Below are 21,152 nucleotides of genomic sequence, written 5' to 3'. Positions count from 1 at the left end.
TTAGATATGGAGGATTTGCAAATTATTAACCTTGCGCCCCCTAATTTTAGTGAATATGTATCATTATGCTACCGTTCACAGTGAAGTATGGACAAATAACCGCCATGACCGTCACAGCATAGGGGAGGCCTTCATCCAGCAGTGGATTGACAAAGAGCTGCCAATTATGAATTAATTGCATCTAAAGTGTTTTTATTGAGCTCATCAGAGGCGTCTTACACTACGTGCCTACGTGCACAGTGCATCTGACGTGTGTCACGGGTTCACAGCTATTGTCAAAGGGAATACGTTTCATGTAATAAATTGATAAGATTAAAACAAACGTTTTAAAAGCTTTTTGTTCATCAAGCCGATGGTCAACTATGTATTAGCAACTACGAGTATCTTACACTAATATGTATCTCCAAATTATACATTTAGGTGTTCTATATTTTATATTCTATGGGTTTTTCGGTAAAGTCACGTAGATAGAAAAATAATAATAAAAATATCGCGACGTTTCGATCGCAACACAAGCAATCGTCTTCAAGTGAGAGCTATGTTATTATTCCGTCTTAAAGTCTCCCAGTGGAAGCATGTAATGTGCTATATTAGTTCGTGTCATTTTATTTGTGTGCATCATTACTTCATGTGTTGTGGCTAAATTAGCATGTTTCAATGCCTCTGGCACAGTATAAATAGCAAAAATGACAACAACATTTTAAATATATCTGATTAATAAAAAAGAAAACCTCCTTCAATAGCAATAATAGCTTCTTCAGCTTGCACGCATCACAGTGTGCATCTGTTGCGATTTAGGCAGCCACCCTCTGTGGCATATCTTCCTTGCATCCCATATATATGGTAATGGGAAAGTTTTACACAGTCTACGAAACATTTGAGTGAATCTAGAAACGTGACAGGTTTTAAACATGTTTAATCTATTGGCTACGAGGCTCGATAACTTTTGGGCAAAATGGGGCAAAAGTAAATATAGATCATCAGAGTTAAAAGGTGATGAATGTCCAGAGCTGGGATGACCCATTAAAAGGGCTGTCCAAGAGGCAACAAAAAGAATGGGGACAAATTAAAGGCTGATAGTTCCGAATGGCAGTTGTGCAGAATAACAAATGTTGCATGCGATGCACGGAAATACAACTTAAAAAAAACATAAGTATACATTTAACCTGGGGACCAAATGAATCCGATTTCATGCACAAATGTAAGGTCCACGCGTGAATAACGCGTCGTCGGTGAGAAGCCTGCCTGCCGTGTGATTAAAGCAGAAAGTCAGGGAGATTACCATTCGTGGGTATTAGAGAACATCCTTCCGCATAACCTTTGGGTTTTAATAAAATTAAATCGTTCTCCAATTTCTATATTCATACCAAGTGATTGCCAAACTTCTGACACTTAAATGCATCTAATCCTCAGTATATTGATGCAATTTAGGGGTTCCTCATCGTAATTCCATGAGAATCCCTTAATATCCCCTGATAATTTAAGTTTTCCTCTTCGTTCTGTGCAAGAACACAATTAGGTTGAACATGGTATTGGCATGCGGTGAACTTTGGTGAAAGAAAGGATGGGTAAGGGTCCGTGAAGGCTCCTCCAGGCCACTCAAGTCATTGTGTGGTTAATGAAAGTACGCCGAAAAAAAGCCCATCATGTGTTATTTCGTCCATGCAGATTCATCATGAGCTGAACAATAATTTGGTTCACATCTTGACTATGACTCCGTTTCAGCGACTTGACACGCGACAGCAGGGTGAGCCTTTGCAATGACAGACACTACACTAGCATACAATATTACCTTGCAGCTGTTTAGACGGATGTAAGTCGTATTCAATTCATTCAAGGACATTCATCTCTTGAGATATCAGAGAGAGAAATCTTGATCCTTGAAAAAAAATACTTCCACGTGCGCGGCAATTGCACACGCTCCTTCAATAACAACCGCACACTCGTGTCGTGACTATTTGGGCAAGATTTTTCCAGAAAATATGACTTTGGGACGAAACATACAAACGTGCCTCAACAAAGAGGGATGTATTTTGTCTTTTTTACTCTTGCATTCCCCTCACTTGCACGCGTGAAAGAACGAATGCAAAAAAAATCCGCAACACACTTCAGGAACCTGGAGGGATATTTAGTGCCGTACGTCGGAGGATCCCTGACGGAGAATCCCTGCGGAAGGTGAGCGGTGATGTATTTATTATATCTCGGCTGTGAAGTGTATTCCTGGGTGACTGTTGCCGACGAGGAGCTCCAATGTGCCCCGCGTGAAAGCATCTACACGCACGGTATGTTAATGTTGCACAGGGAGAGCGAAGAGGTTGCGCAGCGGGAAGAATGTGGACGCACAGTGCCTCGCAGGGGGAAGGCGCAAATTAGCGTGGGAAATCGGCACAGTGTCAATCATGCTTCTCCCATTGCCATGATTTCCCATGGGAGTGTTTCAGTGTTTGTACATTTTTTGCCAAGAGTTTATGGGATTCTGCCCGGGTGGGTAGCTGAGATGCTCGGAGTAAATCAGGTGGCATCCTAATGGTAGCTGATACGATTCAACGGGGACATTTCAGGGCTTCTTAACAGCGGGTCCACAGACTCCGCTTGGAGGCAAAGCGTGGCGTTTATAATACGATAATAATTACTTGCATACTCGAGAAATCCATACCGAGCCCAAAGACTCTTTTTTGGGACATTCGGCCAACATCAATGGAATTTTACGTTATTAAATACGAGAGGAAACTGGAGAACCCAGAGGGAACCCATGCAAAACAGAGGAAGAGAATAAACAAACTCCATGCTGCGATGTACAAGTGTTGCCACTGTGCCACCCTGCAGTGTTAATAACCGTGCAAACATGCACATTTGATTGTAACGTCACATTACGGACGCCTTACGTCTTTTTAAGAACCCACCCAGACACGAGTATTTCACAAATACGGACAATATTTGTTTATCGATATGTTAAGATATTTATTTACAAATGTGTGAAGTGCACTATAGATACCTGCTTGACATACTGCGGTATAAAGGCGTGCTATTCTAAATACACGGCACAAAACTATTAAAGGACTAACCTAATGCAACCTTAACACAATAGCTGTACATTAAATGTGATCTTGGGTATATGTAATTCGATTGTATTCTTTCCCCACCAAAAGGCCATGTGTGTTTGTGTCTGGAAGTGTGCCATCTCTTTAAATGCTCGATCAATGTGGACGAGTGTTTCAATAAAGTTACGAGAATGTAAAAGGCAAGGGCCACGGTGCTCACAGTATCTGTTACTCGTGACATACAAGTATTTGGAATTTTAAGTGCATAGATTTTGAATGACTGAAGTGTAACTTGAAATGCCCACAGTACGAAATAGTGGCTTTGATTGCGGTTGACGTGCAGAATATGAAGGAAAGTGTAACATCTTTATTCGTTACAAAGAATGCACACGGTGGGATGTACGTGTGAATTTTTACTTAATATGAATATTAGTTTCACTTTTAGCAGAGAAAAAAAAACCTCAACGTTTCATTATTGTTGCTTTCCCAAGGAGGGCTAAACAGCCACAATATCAAGGGGTCACATTCCCACTTTTTGGCAGAATGACAGCAGTTTTAGCATAAAATTAGTCCAATTTCACATCTTGAAATCCATGTGGGCATGATTAATCAAATAATCCTCCCCCATGGCAGGTAGTTGATTTGAGGATGGGGTTAGGGCGGTGTAAACAATGGTGAAAGTTTCTGCCCGATTGCGAAAACGTTTCGACGTCAAGTATTAAAATCATCCTTGACATTGTAATTGTAATCATCGCTGTCATCTTCATTGTCTTCACACTCATCTTGGGCATCGCCTCTGCGATCATCGACTTTGTTTTTAAGTGGCCCTAAGCCGCCTGTGGCTGAGCGCTACAGTTCCTGAAATGCATGAGCTTTTCGTGTTGAGCAACCCTCACATGCACGAGCTTGTGTGCGAGATGAATGGAAGCTGATTGGTTGGCTCGGTATAACTGGCAGGGGAAGGCGCTCTGATTGGATTATCTAAGGAACTCCGACACCCACCAATTGGCTGTGTTTTGAGAGGTTTTTTTTTGGCAGATTGGGCCTCCACCCATTCTGCCAGACGAATCTTGCTCGGAATTATTGTATACATTTGGTGCAATCGCTTGTGTGGTATTGCCCAGCCGAGGCTGGAGAACTGCATGAAAGCAAATTACACGTGAATTGGGCTCCAATTCTGACTTAAATATGACAGGTGAATGCATCAAAACTGATTCTATTGATTTGTAAATTCTAATAACATGAATTCTCAAGTGCATTCTTTAATAACCTCTATGCATTGTTCCAACATTATGGAATGATGCAAAACTTGGGAAAAAAATAGTGGTCTACTTACTCCTCCTTGACATGACACAGTGCTTTGTTATACTGAAGCCTGGAAGCATAAATACAGCAGTAGCAGAGGGATGGATGTTTAGAATGATGTGAACGTGGAGGCTGGGAATGTAATTTATCGAAGGGTGCACAAATTGAACCCTTACGTTAAGTCTAAGCAGCAAAAGCAGTTGTGCGTCTTGTTGGACTCGAGCACAGCAAGACGTTAAAGAACCGTTGCGTTTTTGTCCTTAGATACATCTTATCCAGCCCTTGTTTCCAGGATCTAGAAAACACTTTTTTAGTGTTTAATTCACACCGTCTTTAAAGGCTACGACTCTCTTTGAAAATTAATGAATCGCTGCTTAATTGGGAAGGGATTAGCCGTACGACTTTCCAATGAAGTTTTTGTTCCTGACATTAACATGAATATTTTAGTTATATTGTGAAGCAAAGCCTTCAACAAAAATTTTGCCCACATTTGTTCATATTTTATAAAGCTGTGTTTTATTGCTTCACAAGAATGTTGTTGAAGCCCTCACAAGACGACACCAAATCATTTCCCCGGAGCCTCGGCAAACACAGTTAATAAAGGGCACCATTCACACGTACCAAATTCTCTGCTCCTTCCTTCAGAGTGAACCGCAGGTCGCGGAGAATACTAAACAGCCGGCCATGCAACGGCAACCTTTTCCCCACCACACACGAACAGCGCGCATTTCTGCACTGAACGACGGCGCGTTAGTGGGCACCATTTCTCACATTAAAAACAATCGTTTACATTCGTAAGGCACCTTTCATGCGTAGATCCTTCAGTTTATGGGTTTTGTTTTTGCTCCACGATATATGTATATGTCGGTGTCAAAACTCGTGCTGATGTCATTTGCTGGCTTTGCAGCATATTTTTTGTTTACCGATAGTCTTAATACAATTACAATCTTCACCATCAACCGTGATCATTCGACTGCTGGATGAGGGCCTCCACCCAAGCCATCGCCATCTCTCACGGTTCTGCAATGCAACAATTCGCCAAGCACCAGCACGTGAGATAGTTTCGGCGCTAAATCTGCTTAGGTGGACTTGTTATCGTACACGTTCCAATCCTTGTTTCGTGAATACAAGTGCGTGGGCTTGGGCAGGACGTGTCGCAACAAGGAATGATGGCCGATTGCTGAGGATAAAGATGGTTTCAAGTTATAATCTCGGTACTCGTTTGAACGAGAGTAGTATGCATGCATGTTTAACTTCTTGTGCACCTTCGGTCGCCAACAGTTTTAATAGGAGATAGTATAGTACAGCTAACTTTGCCTCAATGACAATAATTCAAACTTTCCTAAACTCATCCAACATTTAACAAAATGCAAAAAAACAAAACCTACTGTTTCTTCCATCAAAGCGATGCAAACTGTGCATAATTAAATCTGAAATTAATTAGCTGGTAAAACGCTTCAATAACCTTGTCAGATGCTCTTTATCGAATGTGGTGCTTAGCAAAACTAGACAACAACATCTGTCTAGCCAGACTCTTCAAACTGTGCACTCTCTCACCCCATGTCTACTCCGACTGCTCTACTAGAAAGAAAGAAAGAAATCCTGTCTGCAAATTAGTTTAATGGCAGTGTCAGTGTGTCTACCGGAGTCTTAATGACTAAAATAGGGTAAAATGTCAAGTTGACAATACAGGACATATAAGGCACTTCAACACGTTTAGACATTGTAACCATTGATATGTCAAGTATTTAATCAGGATGTGAACAATAATGACGAAATAACTCACATGGACAATTGTGTAAAGTACAGTGGTGGCGCAGTGGTTAGCAAACTACGCTATGAACCTGCCAACTTGAGTTTAATTCCGAGCCACAGCCAACATCAGTGGTGAGTGACGCCTGAACAACTCCTGACTCACCCCTCTAACCACCCACCCTGGCCAGTGTGCTGACGTGACAGTCAAACAACCCCTGTAACCAATACGGTCCCCGGATATATACCTTCATCCAGCAGTGGATTGACAAAGGCATGTTCATTGTTCAACTCATAATTACATTTACACCATGAGTAATACAATCCCAAGACCGTTCTCTTTCTTGGCAGGCGAGTGCCACGACTCGACACGATTGCCTTTTGGCATTGAACACATAGCAAGATTCCTCTGGCAAGCACTCCCTCCCGTGTGCTGACTCAGCTCAAAGTAACGGGCGTCTCAAGGCAAACATTTACAGACCCCCCCCCCCCCCCCCTTTGCAGATTCAAAAGCTTTTCTATTTTTTTTTCATTTCTATGACTGTATTAGTTTTTTGCGTTAATAATAATATTCGCTTTGGAGGCTGTGCAAATCTAAGCTGTTGTTCACACTCGGAAATCCACTTTGATTCATTCCGCACAACGACGTAGTGTTGCATTGGGGCACTTGGGTTAAAATTGTCTCCGTTCCACAGGAGGAACACATCTACTAATCGAGTAATTCAAATGTGTATAGGTGAGCTTTCAAATAACACCAAAGGTAGATCGTTCATGGCAGTTTCAGAGCATACCTAAAATCCAACAGAGACAAACATTTTCATTGGCCGGGGGATGTAGTGGTGGGTGTTGGTCTGCATCTCACAGGCTCCTTAATAATGCATTTCAGTGACATTACCATTAACAATGAGTGAGCTGCCCGGCGCTAATGTATGGTGTGCTGGGTTAGAGCAGACCGCTGTGTGCTGATGTGATGTCTATATTTGCCGAGAAAAGCTGCCTGCGAGACCCATTACATGCAGAGACGAATGTTGTGAGACCATGGTAACGCTCGTGGTTAGCGCTCGGGATTGTCAAGTGATTTGCGGTGTTTTCGCCATTTGCTAACGGTGAATTTGATTGGCAGCTCAATGAGGCTCCTGCGTCCTCCGCTCATGCTAGATCATATCAGAATGAGAGTGTGAGCAGATCTTTTATATGAACGCCGCTTAGATTTCAACATCATAACACCGTAGTTGAGGGTAATTTATTTTTCAACTTTTCAACGGTCCTTAGTCGGGACGCATTGTTGGAATTTCAAAGTTACCGATTTATGACAGGTGAATGCATTGCTGATGGGGCGAGCATGGCCATGACACAAGCGCAATTTGATCTAGCCCGTGAAAGAAATGCCGTGGGATTGCCCGACTCGCGAATCCGCTTCAGAAAGACAGGGTTTGTGAGATGATAAGATGCCTTGCGGCGGCACGGCAAGCATCGAGACATGGAACCGGCAAGCAAAGCCAGCCCGCAGGGGGGGGGGGTGGGGCATAATGGGCAATTTGCCGTGGGACCTAAAACAAAACAGGGCCTCACTTCGGGGCCTTTTTGTTCGTTGTTGTTGCCAATTAACAAGGGGCCCCCACGTGACAGGCTGGGGCGCCACGGTGGTGAGATGTTACATACCTTGTTGAAATTTTGAAATCGTAGTATCGGTGTATTTTAAAATGGAGATTGTGTTGTCCAAGCACAGCAAAGTATGCACAGCGTATACAGATTAATAGTAATGTTTTATGAGGTTTTTGGTATAAGTGCCATAGTGGCGAGATGTTAACTACCTCGTGTGGTATACAGGAGGTCATGGGTTTGATCCCGACACTGACGCCTGTATATTTGGAGTTAGCGTGTCTCTCCCCCCATGGTCGCATGGATTTTTCTCCGGTTCCTCCGGTTTTTCCCTCCACATTTAGAAACATGCGTTTAGAGTATTTGGCTGCTATAAATTTCCACATGATAAGACACTCAGTTGAGCTCTCATTTGTGGCTAGGTAGCTTCTGAAAAAGAGCTACATAGCTCAGGGGGCCTTACCTGGTAAAAAAAAAAAAAAATGTGTTAGTTAATAGTTAGCTCGTCTGCGTAGGCCTTCAGTTCCAGCCTCTAGATCGCCCAGCCAGTGAGAGATCTACCTATCCTCCATCCCACCACTCTCGCGACAGATAACAACATACCCGCCGGACGTCGCGGCCAAAGAGCTCGCTGTAGCTCGTGCCCAGGATCTCGAACTGAACGTTGTGGTTGAGAGCATCGTCTCCAAAGTCGAGGATGCCTGTCAGGCCACTCACTCGGCCCTGTTGGTGGGGAGACGGGACAGGGACAGGAGAGTGGTTGTGCTGTGGAAATGTTAAAATGTGGAAAAGTGAGAAACATTCACAAAGTATTAAAATACGTATGTTGTTATCTTATCGAGGATTTATATATATCGTCTTATTAATCCCGCCACATGATCATACTTTCCACAAAATGAAACTAAGGAAGGTCAACATTGGACATGATGGAGGGAGTTTGAGCCAAAGACTTACCATTCGACAGATAATTTAATTATGATACTAATCCATGATAAATTAAAATATAGACATACTTTATATATCCCTTAACAACCATGTAATTTCAATAACTTATTGGAATAGCCCGTGCTCTCAGCTGTAGTATAAGCTGGTATATTATCTGGTTCATGTCAGCAGCAAGCAAGGCTGTCACGTTAGATCACGATTGCTAAAGTATTTTGGTTAATTAATTAAAATATATATTAATGTAATATAAACTTATTTTTTTTGCTAAATGAAAAAAAGTATGATTTCTCCAATTAATCCAACAAATTGAAAGCAAACACTATCTTATTCACAAAATTGTTTAATAATTCAAATGATAGTGTCAAACATTCCTAGTTTTTGAGCCAACATTTTTTTCAACAGTACAACTTTTTAATTATTTTGTCACTTAGAACACCTGCACACATTCATTTTTAAAATTAAACAATGACGAACATGACGAACACTTACGTTTGTTTCTCTCTCTCTCTTTGCCTTAAAACAATTACACTGCCAGATGAATCCATGATGGGGTGCCGCGGTAGCGAGATGTTCACTACCTCGCCTGGTATGCAGGAGGTCGTGGGTTCGATCATGACCCTGACACCTGTATATTTGGAGTTAAAATGTTCTTCCCGTGGTGGTGTGGCATTTTTTTCTAGGTCCTTTGGTTTCTCCCTCCACATTTAGAAACGTGGGCTTCCAGTATTTGGCTGTTATAAATGTCCCCATCATAAGCCGATTCGTTGAGCTATAATTTGTGACCATGCCGCTTCTGAAAAAGAGCTATGGAGCTCAGTGGGCGTTACCTAGTAAAATAAAATAAAATAGTTTTTAAATAGTTTAATGTCTTGCGGTGAGACGCTCCTTGCTAAGTAAGCGCAGATTCATTCCTCATTCAATTGTTTCCTAAACACAGGTCAGCTAGCTTGGAGGCGGGTTTGTCGGTGTAAGGCACTACCACGAGAGTAAGAAGTACACCTACCCATAATACTATTCTGCTGTACCTGATATTCTTTAAATTCTATGACCAGGTTTATGTAAAGAAAATATAAATGTACTCTTTAGTTCTTTCGGTAAAGTCACGTAGGTAGAAAAAATAATAGATCACAAGCAACCTGAAGACGGTTGCTTGTGTGGCGATCGAAACGTCGTGATTTATTATTTTTCTACCTACGTGACTTTACCGAAAGAACTAAAGAGAATGGATTCCTGCAGTCACGAAAGCTTTAAATTAAGATTAAAATATATATGTATTCAAAGGATCGTTGTGAAGTTCCAAAATTATTCTCGGACCTGCGTGTGTGACTGCCTCCGCAGTCAACTCCGCTTGGTCCCCTCTCCCTGTTTTCAAGTCTCTCCTTCAGACTTTCCTTTTCATCCGTGGCGTTCAGACCCCATGAATTGCTTCTTTTCCCTCCATCCCTTTCATCGGTCCATCTCATTCCCCTCCCGTCTGCTCCTTTTCTGCTTCTGTGCTTTCACACGTTTGTTAGGGTACGGGCGGGCGCATTACAAAAGTGAGTCGTCGTCGTTGATTTTGCTATTTCTCCGGCCAGAATGAAGCAATGAACTAAACTATTTAAATTTTACCAGGTAAGGCCCACTGAGCTATATAACTATTTTTTTCAGAAGCGACCTGGCCACAAATGATAGCTCAACGAAGTGGCTTATCATCACGTGGAAATTTGTCATGGCCAAATACTCTAAACGCGTGAATCTAAATGTGGAGGGAAAAACCGGAAGGCCCGGAATAAATAAAAAAACACGCGACCATGGCGAAAACATGCAAACTCCAAATATACAGCAGGCGTCAGGGTCGGGATGGAACCCACGACCTCCTGCATACCAGGTGAGGTAGTTCACATCTCGCAAGCCCTGCGGGGGAAGGCCACATGCCGACGCAGATCGCACCTTGCGTATGGTGTCCAGCATCGATCGGCCTCCGTTCCACGGCTTGGAGCTCTTGCGCAGGCAGCTCAGGCTGGCCATGCTGTGCCACTTGCGGTCTTCCAGCTTGCGGTGGAAAGCGTTGGCGAGCAGCAGCACGCTGTCGTACACGTAGCGGCTCGACACCTGCACGCATTCCACGCATTCCGCACACACAACAGGGGGAGACAGAGCGATGTTGGTGGAGCGGTGCGCGTGCAATGTCAATGGCGTCGGTTTGCACACTCATGCGCTCGCAGGCCGACTGGTAAAGCCGCTCGAGAGACACCCCGGAGAATACAGATAAGCGGGTTAACACGATAAAACCCACTGTGGCTGGATAATATGAAAAAAGGAAGGGATGGCATAATTTATATTTATATGAAAATCAAAGTTAATGTCATACACCTCGCATTTGGCGGATTTCACTTGCGTAGTGTATGTAATGGTGCTTAATGATCTTAATCTCTCTACCCTTTCAGGCTATCGCATATAATGACAGTACCTTCTGCGTCTAGTGTCCGTGCCAGAAAATGTTTAATAAAAAACAGCGTATGATGAATTGCTTAATATGCAACATGTATCACACAAGCACGACGGCACATATAAACCAGACGTACACTCTGTCAATTTATATAAACCAGACGTACACAAACACACTCTGGCAATTCATAGGGGGCCCGAAATCCTCTGCATTTAGTTTTTTAGGTCCTTTGATTGATGATAACAAAATACCACCCTGCCTCGTGGATTATAAACACATCATCAAAGCTAAGCTTGCTGCAATTATTGACACACTCTATCTACAGATTTCCCACCCTCTAAGTCTCAAGTATCCTGTAGTCTTCTAACCACCAGAAATTCTGGAGAGATTTCAATTCCTGATTACACAGTTTACATTCACCCGATAGGATACGAAACATTACAATTATATTGTATAATGTTTCGTGACATGAATCTAAATTATTTTCAGATCTGTGACCGTGCAAGTTCAGAAAACGTTTACTTTATCGACGAGCCTAACGAATTATGAATACGAAATATTAAAACCGCAGTTGACTTTCCTCAAATTTAACAGCCATTTTTTCTGATGAAATTGTGGCAATATTTTGCTCGGAGAGGAAATCAACATAAGCCATCGGAGATGTGCCACAACTTCATGAAGCCACTCAAGAGACGAATACAACGCTTTAAAAAAAAAAGTTAATATACATTTAAAAAAAGAAAAGGACATTCGTGGGAACGTAGACAAAGGGAGGGGGAAAAAGAGATATGATTGAGATATATTCTGCCGTGATAAACATATCGGTGTGGAACATAAAAGAAACGGGCCAATTTTTTATATTGGATCGCTGCAATGTGTGGATAGCATGTTACTTACTGATAACAACATAAAGGTTGGCAATGCTCCTCCGCAGTATTTGGGTTTGAGGGAAATTCATTGACCGGAGAGTGATAAGAGATACTGTACAGTGCTTCATATGTCTTATGGTATATGAAGAGGAAGATTGCCGAAAGAACCAAGAATAGGAAGATGACTTTTGACTGCAGTGCTTCCACCGAGTGCTCTCAATCGGAGTGCAATCTTCGCACGGCGGTAAAGATTGAATTTTGTCTACTGAATCGAGTGAAAATTAGTGCACTTCGGATGAGCTGAGGAAGAATAGTGAAAATTATCGAGCAAAAATGCAAGCTTTTTTTCTAGAAAATCACCTCTCTTGCACAGACATCAGTTCAACAAAATCCATTCCTTTAATTAAAAGTTTCGTGAATTCACACTCTTAAAAGTGCCTCACAACCCACTCGTTGTGTTTAATTATTTAACTGCATTCTCCAATCGTATTCATGCTGAAAGCATTATCACAACTTGTTTATTTTATGGAACATTAATTGTTTTTGCTGTGATCTTTACCAAACCAGAAATACAAAAAATACCCCAGCATGATATTCCTTCGGGAAACTTGAGGAATATCTAAGACAACATCTTTCAGAACGCTCGAGATGACGTCGCCGCCATAGAACGACAGCAGCCATGTGTACCACATCTCCAATACGTTTTGTTCCAAGCTATTTTTGTAAATACGCTTACATCATCTTCATCAGTGAGAGAGGCGCTGGCCAGATGTTAACTACCTCGTCTGATATGCAGCAGGTCGTGGCTTCCATCCCAATCCTGACACCTGTATATTTGGAGTTTGCATGTTCTCCCTGTGGTTGCGTAACATTTTCTCTGGGTCCTCCGGTTTTTCAGAAACATGAATTTAGAGTACTTGGCTGCTATAAATGTCCACATGATAAGCCACTTCATTGAGCTATCATTTGTGGCCAGTTCGCTTCTGAAAAAGAATGATATAGCTCAGTGGGCCTCACCTGGAGACATAAAAAGTTTAGTTTAGTTGATTTTCACTGAGATGCTCACCAATGATTTGTTAAACTACTCTCTTATTATTAATATATAAATAAACATGATGGTGGTGATGGTGACATCTGGCCATTTTGATCTTCCAGCACCCTCCTCTGTATTAGCCATATTGTTTCCAATTGTACCGACTCTTAAAATCATTCTCAGCAGGGCATAAATACAGATTCCGTGGGGACTCCGAAGCCTCTCTTCCTCCGCTGTGTTGTCGCGCCGTCAGATAGGTCAAACTGGCCTCACGTGCGCACCACCTCAAAAAGAGGCCAGCTAAATAAAAAATGACAAAATGTTTAATGGGCACGGCCCCCGGAGGAACTCGTGGCTTTGGCAGCACTGCCGAGACGGTTGATGAATTGCTTATGTTCCAAATCCGCTTTATGCTTTAAAGGAGATAGAGTGGGCTGGATTGGTGGGGGGAAGGGCAGAGTTTATGTATGTTGAACTTCTTACACACCGTACGTAGACTACCGTGCTAATTGGAGGTGTGTGATGACGAACAAAAAAAAATTGTTTGCACTGAACTATATATTCTGGAGAAAAAACAACAACTGCGACTTAGCACGTTACAATATGATATGAGAACACAAATTGTATAATGAAATATACGAAAATTTATGTGATGGCGCTTTTGGTGGCAGATTTATGGCATAAAGGCACCACGTATTAACCAAAAGTAAATTGACTTGACATCGGTGATTTTTTTTAGATTGGTGAGTGCAAGATCTATTACTGAACATGACTCTGTACAAAAAGGCTCAAGACAAGAATCATAATAATAACAAATGATTGTTGATTAGAATAGATACGTAACTGTGTCAATAATACAAATGATACACTTAAGGGATTATCTACCTGTATTCTTAAGATGCTACGATGTATTATATCTGTTAAGGTGAACTACAGGATTACAAACGATCACTTGACTCAGCCCCAGAGTGTCATTGTCGCCGACAATGACGCTATAACAAGCCTCTAAAGGACAGCATCAATTATTATACTAACAAACCCTATCAATACCGACCCAGCTCCCTCGGCCCTGCTGTCAATGGGGGTCATCAGGGTTTCTTCACAAGGCGCACAAAATGCCATTAGGTGCGCGGTTTTCAGGCTGCACAAATTGGACGACCGATGCCCGGAATCAGAGCAAATTCAGTGCTTCAAAATATCGGGCAATTCCCCCCCCCCCCCCCCCCGCCTCATTTTCAGCAGTAACCTCAAATTTGTCGACGTCTGGCAGAGTCGCAAATCAAGGGCTTTTGAGATAGCCGGGAGCTGCCCCATGCCCGTGGGGCTAACGTGGGAAGAGCTCGCCGCGCCGGCGCGCCGGCGATCGCCTCGCACCTCGAGGGACTTGGCGTCGCCCGTGCCACACAGGGACTCAGAGATGCGATGGTTGTTGCGTATGCAGCGCTGGCTGGCGTTGCGCGCGACCGGGAAGCTCTGCCGGATGACGGTGAGCCTCCCGATGGCCGTGCTGGCCAGCTCCTGGATCTCGGCGTCGTTGATCTCCTGCAGGGAGGGGAGCAGATGTCACGGACACCCGACAGATGGCTCGCGTGACCTGTCCGACCCACGCACCGATTGTGTTTATTGTTAACACTCCATTTAGACCCACTTGGGGAATCCGCTGCATCATTAATATCATCCTGGCACTGACCAGAGAAACTTTCAAAGTCACGGCGCTGAACAAAAAGCAATGCGATGACGTTTTCATCATGGTTACCTTAAGATGTATAACAGCGTAACTATATATTTTTCTTTAACATTCATATCTGAACCAAACAAATTCATCACTGACACTGTCTTAAAGTGAAATATATATAATGGGCGAGGTTTTGATCAATGGCCCTTTTACATAGCACAAGATGGTCCTTCTTTACCTCCGTGTATTTTTTTACTGTGATGATGCACCATTGTCAACGAAGTATCGGAAATCCAAAATTGCTTGATTTTCTCACGACAAAGCTTGCATTTTAATGCGACAAGCCACTTATTAATATGGCAAAATTCAACAAAACGCATTAACAAAGGTCACCTTACCTCATTAACAAATATCCAGTGGCTGTCCATTGCAGCCAGGTTGGCTTCAATAGCCTGCAAAAAAAAACAGACAGACAAGTCTGGCAAAGGCAGGAAAAAAATACTTGCATTAATAATGGCGGTTTCCACAGGCAACTTTACGTCAATGGTTTTCCAGGTTTCAAAGTCAATTGGGAGTATTTGAGTACAGGTATAAGAAGCCTGCTTGAATACGTTACAGTGACAGATAAAGGTGCAGCCTTGAAATTGTTTGCTTGCTCACGCCAGGGATTTGCAGCCTGTTATCAGCTGCCTCGCCGGGAGGTAATATAGATAGTGAGTCCAGAGTGTTAAATATGACATCACTGCAGCATTTCAAAATTGTATGATAATTGCAACTTTATAAAACTAAAACTTTAATTGTACTCATAAGTTTAAAGAAGTTATAAATTTAAGTTGTGAAAAAAGCTAGAGACATTTATTAACCTGCAATGTATGAGCTGCAATTAAAAAGATTGTATATAAAATGTACGGTTTTAAAAGGAGCCACATTTAACAACTATAAAACAGTGGAGACTTTTATGATCAGAATTTTTTTTTAAAGTATATTTGAGCACCAGACTTGTTTTCCTCATTCGAAGCCAAAATCATGTTTGACCAGCGAGCAAAATAGCCCCTTGCAAAACACCCAGCTTGCATGCGCACTCGCGCCCAACCTCATTCTTTTTTCTCTCTGTGCACTGGTAAAAATTGCAAAAGACACCGAATTCCCGGAGCGGATGTTGAGAACTCTCTTGTCAGAGGATCTAAACCCGCCGCCCCCGTGTGCCTCCCATCACACACAGTGCCGGATTAAGCTAGTGCGGGGCCTGTAGCATATGTTATGAAGGGGCCCTAAATAAAAAAAAACACCTACAAATTAAACACACATTTTTTACTTGGAGAGTAAAGTAATTACATTTTTTCATTTGATATACAGCCAGATATTACGACAAATCGCTCACCTTAAACACCTTGCCGTTCATAAAAGTTGAAGGCAGTATAGTACTATAGTAATAGAGCAAGTGCAGAATCACTGAAGGGGAATTGATAGCTTGAAAGTATTGAGCGCGGGGCCGTTGAAAGTGCGGGGCCCGTAGCATATGTACTGTAGTTACTTTTGCTACTGGGATAATCCGGCACTGATCACACCCCCCCCCCCTACCCACGGGTGGCACGAGGAGCGGGCCAGCCAGCGCGAGGCTGCAGCAAGGCAGCAGCGCCCATCGCGAGCGGCACGGACCGTGCCCACGACTCTCGAAAAGTAAAACGACAGGCAATTTGCGTTGACCTACCTGACCGCTGATTTTTATTTTTCGAGCAAAAACATATGGCAGGATATTAAGGACCGTCAATCGGGACTTTGAGAAGCGTAATAGCCCGATGCTCTTCCATTCGGAAGCGTTTTTTTTCCAGCGTAATTTTACAGTCACTTTGTTAGATGTGCATACAAATCGCAGATGGAAGTGTGGGATGTTCATAATAATGTATGTAAAAATGTAATTTAAAAAAATTGATCTTCAATCTTGCGCCCACCGAGACGACTGGACTACAACATTGACTTTCAGCAAGCGCAATGTTAATGCTATGTAATGTGTGGCTAAATTGATAACACTATCATTATTAGGTGGCTTTTCATATTTAGCATGGTGCTCCAACTTCCTCTTGGTTTAAAGGTGGCCGTGCAGTGGTGATGTTGCTGCTGCCCAACCCAACCTTTGCCCAGGCCAAACTCTCTGCCTCCCTGCCACTCTACTTTGTATGTTTCTCCTTGACCTCGTCCGGGTTTGTTCCTGCCCATTGCTTGGCCTAACCCTCACGCTGACTCCTCCCTCTTGCCTCCCTTCTGTTTCCCAAACTCCATTTGCCCGTGAAGCTGCCCTGAGGCTCGTTGATACTGCCCTGGCTGCCCCTAGACTTCTTCGGTGATGAGTCCCAGCCTTCTCGAGCCTATGCTGGGACTCGTTGGTGCTGCTTTGGCTGGCCCCGTAACTCGTTGGTAATAGGTTCCGACTCATCTGGGACTGCCCGAGAACTCACTGGGCCCCGATTGCTTCACGCCTCTGTATTTATATGTATGTATATTGAACTTCCTTTGCACCGTACATAGCCAACCGTGCTAATCGAAGGTGCGAGAGAAGGACAATAAACTAAACACACGAAAAAAATTTATATCTAGAATTAAAAGTGCATAGCTCCAGTGGTTTCCTAATATCGGGAGGAAGAGCGTTCCAGAAGTGCATCCGAAAGTGCGCGATGTGGTGACCGTCTCTGTACTTGGCCTTGTTGGCCCAAAGTTGTGGCATTGGTGCTGCTCTCTCTCTCCTCTCCCTGCCCTTAACTTCCCCCTCCTGCCCTTCTACTTTCACCTTCGAATGTTGTCCCTCACTTTCATAAAGTGTGATGAGATGCGGTTGAATTTCGACACTAAATGCATTGAAATTGTTGTTGTTTTGGCAAAAAAACACTGTATGCGACCAATCCCGCGTGGGAATGCAGTCGTATTAAATTGCAGAAATGTTTTCACAGTATGGTCACAACTCATTGCAAAATCAATATTCTTAAAGAAAATATCAATCAGATATTTTAGCGGACTAAAGTCCAATATAATAATACATTGTTCAACACCATAGATTTAGGTTGAAGGAACAGAATAGGAGAAAACAAATCAATGCTGACACTTAATACAGGATTTAAAAAGCAAACTCAATTCAGTAGTTTCTTTGGATTTGCTTAAATTTGTAAACTATATATATATACCCTAATAACCCCAAATAAACGTAAACAAATACACAAAACTGTATGCAGAATGTACTTTTACGTAAACTGTTAAACACATGCGATATTTTTAGAAATCCATTGGACAATGATGCAAACAATGGAATAAGACGAAAAATCCTAGTAATTGGAAAGAGAGCTCAACGTAATTTGATAATTGTCACTGTTAAATATTCGGGAGTAGCAAGACACAGGTTTGGCTGGGTATGAGGAGAGAAAAGAGTGAGTGGATCTGAGGATTTTCAGCCATATGAAATGCTGATATGCTGCATAATAGCTCCAGGAGTGGGTTCAAACATGCTAATGAGTAATCCCGCAACGCATTGCATAGGCAGGTGGAAAAATGAGAGCTCGTGCTTTTATGAGGGATGGGTGGTGAGATGGGGAAACGGCATAGGAAGGGATGGATACACGGGCACGCAGAGAGAGAAGGATTTACACAATTGGGAAGGAATACAAAAAAAGTCAGGAAAGCACTGAAAGTCAACATCGTATGAATGACAGCTCAGTTGCTTGATACAAGCCAGCATGATTGAAGCTGTTTAAAACCATTAGTAAAATGATGTATTTTTGTAAAGTTAGTCTTGAGTAGTGTATCATTATAATGATATCTTCAAATTGAAAAACTTAAATGGAAGTGGCAATCTTCATATATATTGTGGTTATGTAACACTGGATGTTGTCAGATTGAGCAACAATATTTTACGGGTTGCCACTTACGAAAATGCGAGTATTAAACTGTGTATGTGCAAACATGTAAACATTCTGAGATCAAATAAACTCCGAACCCAAAGTAAATGGGTTAATATGCACATTAGCAATCAGTTTTACCTCCTAATTAAAGCCATAGTTTCACATTTGTAATAAACAATTGTGCATCGTCGTTCTTAATCATGACCACGTAAACGTTGGTATAAATCTATCGATTGTGATGTAATGTTTTTGATTATGGTGACAATTTGCACATTTTATATTCAAACTAGATCCTAATTAGTCTACAACTTAAACAATGTAGCGGGTCAGTATATACAACAGTGAATTGCATATTATCTGGAAATGAATATAAAAAGCCAAGGAACAATTTAAAATTAAACCTAAAAATACTCTAAAAATGTAAATTTCTTACGATCTTAAAAAGCACGACTTTTAGTGGCATTACTAATAACATTTTACAGGCGCGATATCTAATAATAAAGCCTGCAAGTCAACAGAATCACATAAACGTGTTTAATGTACTGCAAATAAATATGCCAGGCTACAGGATCCATACGCGATCAGTTTCAGGTCCAAAGAGCACATTAGACGTTCCTCGCTGCACTAGACCAGCATGAGCTGGAAATATTTTATCATCAAGCGTCATCATCATCAACACTGCCTTAAAATGTAAACAAATATATGATAGTCAAACAATCTTGGCAATGCTACTTGTTCAGAATAGTAGGTTTGACTCGTTTTTACACTGACTAAAACTTGTAATCGTGTTGTAACCTTTGCTGCAGTGACTACGTATTATTTAGCATTAGTATCTTTTTTTTGTAAACGCAATCATGATTTATTGGGATGCTCCATTTTTAGCTTTGCGTGTTTATCCCTCTAGCCTCTTTTCCATTTAGTTTTATGACGCCGGCCTTAACATATCACAGCTTACACTATTGATTATCTGCCATGGGGTGATAAAACATAGAATTGATGGTACCCATTCCCCTATTTCAAGCGTTTTAAGTTATATACAGTTCAGGCGAAACATCCCCTAGGAGGAGGGGGGCAGGCCTATTGGTGAAGAGGCATCTGACTCGGGCTAGAAAGTATCGCAATGTCCTTGATGGGAATGTGTGCAAGGGTACTATAACAATCACGATCAGCTCTTTGTCAATCCACTGACAGATGAAGCCCCCCCCCATGCATTTCGCTCATTAGGGTTGTTTGCCCATTAGTTTATCACGCTGGTGAGTGCATGGCTTGTCCATGAGTTGGATGAGTGCAGAGAGGAGGGACAGAATTGGTTTCGAATGTCACTCGGCACCTGCGGACGTTAACCACAGTCGAGAATTTGAACTCAAGCGGGCGAATTCGTAGCGCGGCTTTGCTCTAAATCCGGTGCCACGACTCATTCGCGAGCAAGAAGACGAATCATTCAAACCTGACGTGTGGACGTTGTTCCACTGCGAATCGTGATCGATGCTAAGCTATTCTGAGCATGGCCAAAATATTTCACGACAAGCAACGCTGAAACGAACGCGGTAGAATACAAAATGATATGTTCGCGTGTTTAAACACAGCATTTTTGTAATGAGGGGAAGGTGATGCAGGACATTCTCCAATGCATACTTAGCAATATGGAAGCATACGCACATAATTTACATAGATTAGGCGCCAGATGTGTTATTGTTATGTCTTAATCACGTAATCTTTGTTTAATGTGTTCAATTTGATTGGAGGGAGGATATAAATTGTATTTTTCTCTCTCCACATCTGTCATGATCTTTCTCATTCCTCATGTCTGCATAGTACAAGACGATGTAAAATTAGGCGAAACAAATATTAAACTTTTCATCGAGTGATAAGGGTGGCTTTTAACAAAAAATGTATAATCAAACTCACAAACGTACGCATCCATATGTATGGACAATACGAATTTTGTCACAAGTGCAATGACAAAACGTAAAAATGTTGGGAAACATGTAAGAAAAACACTTTCAATAATATATCAGCAGCCACTTTCATTTTAACTGCCAATTTAAAAGAATTACCACACATTCGAATAGTGAACCATTTGAATATCACGATATTTGTATTTCTCACGCGCAGAAACGTACCCATATACTTTCAAAGGAATATTTAAGCAAGCAAACGATGGCATAACGCAGTCACCAAACGCACGCTGGGCAAGATCAGAGAATTGCTGGCGCTCCATCCACCTCGGCAACACCCGAATCCATGCACAACCCCTTTAAATTCACACTCGGCCGTTTTTATTTATCTATCGGGGTTCACTTTAATTGTGGAGACTCGTGGCAGGTTATTGGCCCGAGCTAAATCTTTTGGAAATCTCTCTCCCCCAGCGGCTCCTATCCTTCCTCCTCACCTGCACAAACAATGAAACTAAACTGCACGAGATGACGGTAAGAGGGCAATAATGCCCAAAGGGCAAGTAGAAGCGAGTCATTCCCATGACAAACATTCACGCGCAAAAACACCGGCCCGCTCGTCTCTGTCCGGATAATGCAAATGTAGACCTATGCAATGCGCATGCCTGTTCATCGGGGGCAGGGCTTATTTGATAGTGTGACCGATGTATACAATAT

General features: G+C 42.2%; 1 protein-coding gene across 1 annotated transcript in view; it reads right to left on the bottom strand.

Annotated features, from left to right (window-relative positions):
- LOC144720775 (glutamate receptor ionotropic, delta-1-like) overlaps positions 1-21,152 on the bottom strand; it is a 97,971-nt gene that overhangs the window by 49,930 nt on the left and 26,889 nt on the right. Inside the window, exons 3-6 of the mRNA XM_078597801.1 lie at positions 15,052-15,105; positions 14,353-14,520; positions 10,578-10,739; positions 8,304-8,423 (exon numbers count right to left, since the gene is read on the bottom strand). Of these exons, the coding sequence (XP_078453927.1) occupies positions 8,304-8,423; positions 10,578-10,739; positions 14,353-14,520; positions 15,052-15,105 (504 nt within the window). The remainder of the gene's footprint in view (positions 1-8,303; positions 8,424-10,577; positions 10,740-14,352; positions 14,521-15,051; positions 15,106-21,152) is intronic.

This window comes from Lampetra planeri, chromosome 9, assembly GCF_965212315.1.
Source record: "Lampetra planeri chromosome 9, kcLamPlan1.2.h2, whole genome shotgun sequence".
Lineage (NCBI taxonomy): Eukaryota > Metazoa > Chordata > Hyperoartia > Petromyzontiformes > Petromyzontidae > Lampetra > Lampetra planeri.
The sequence above is the reverse complement of the archived record's forward strand: the minus strand, read 5'-3'. Positions and strand labels throughout refer to the sequence as shown.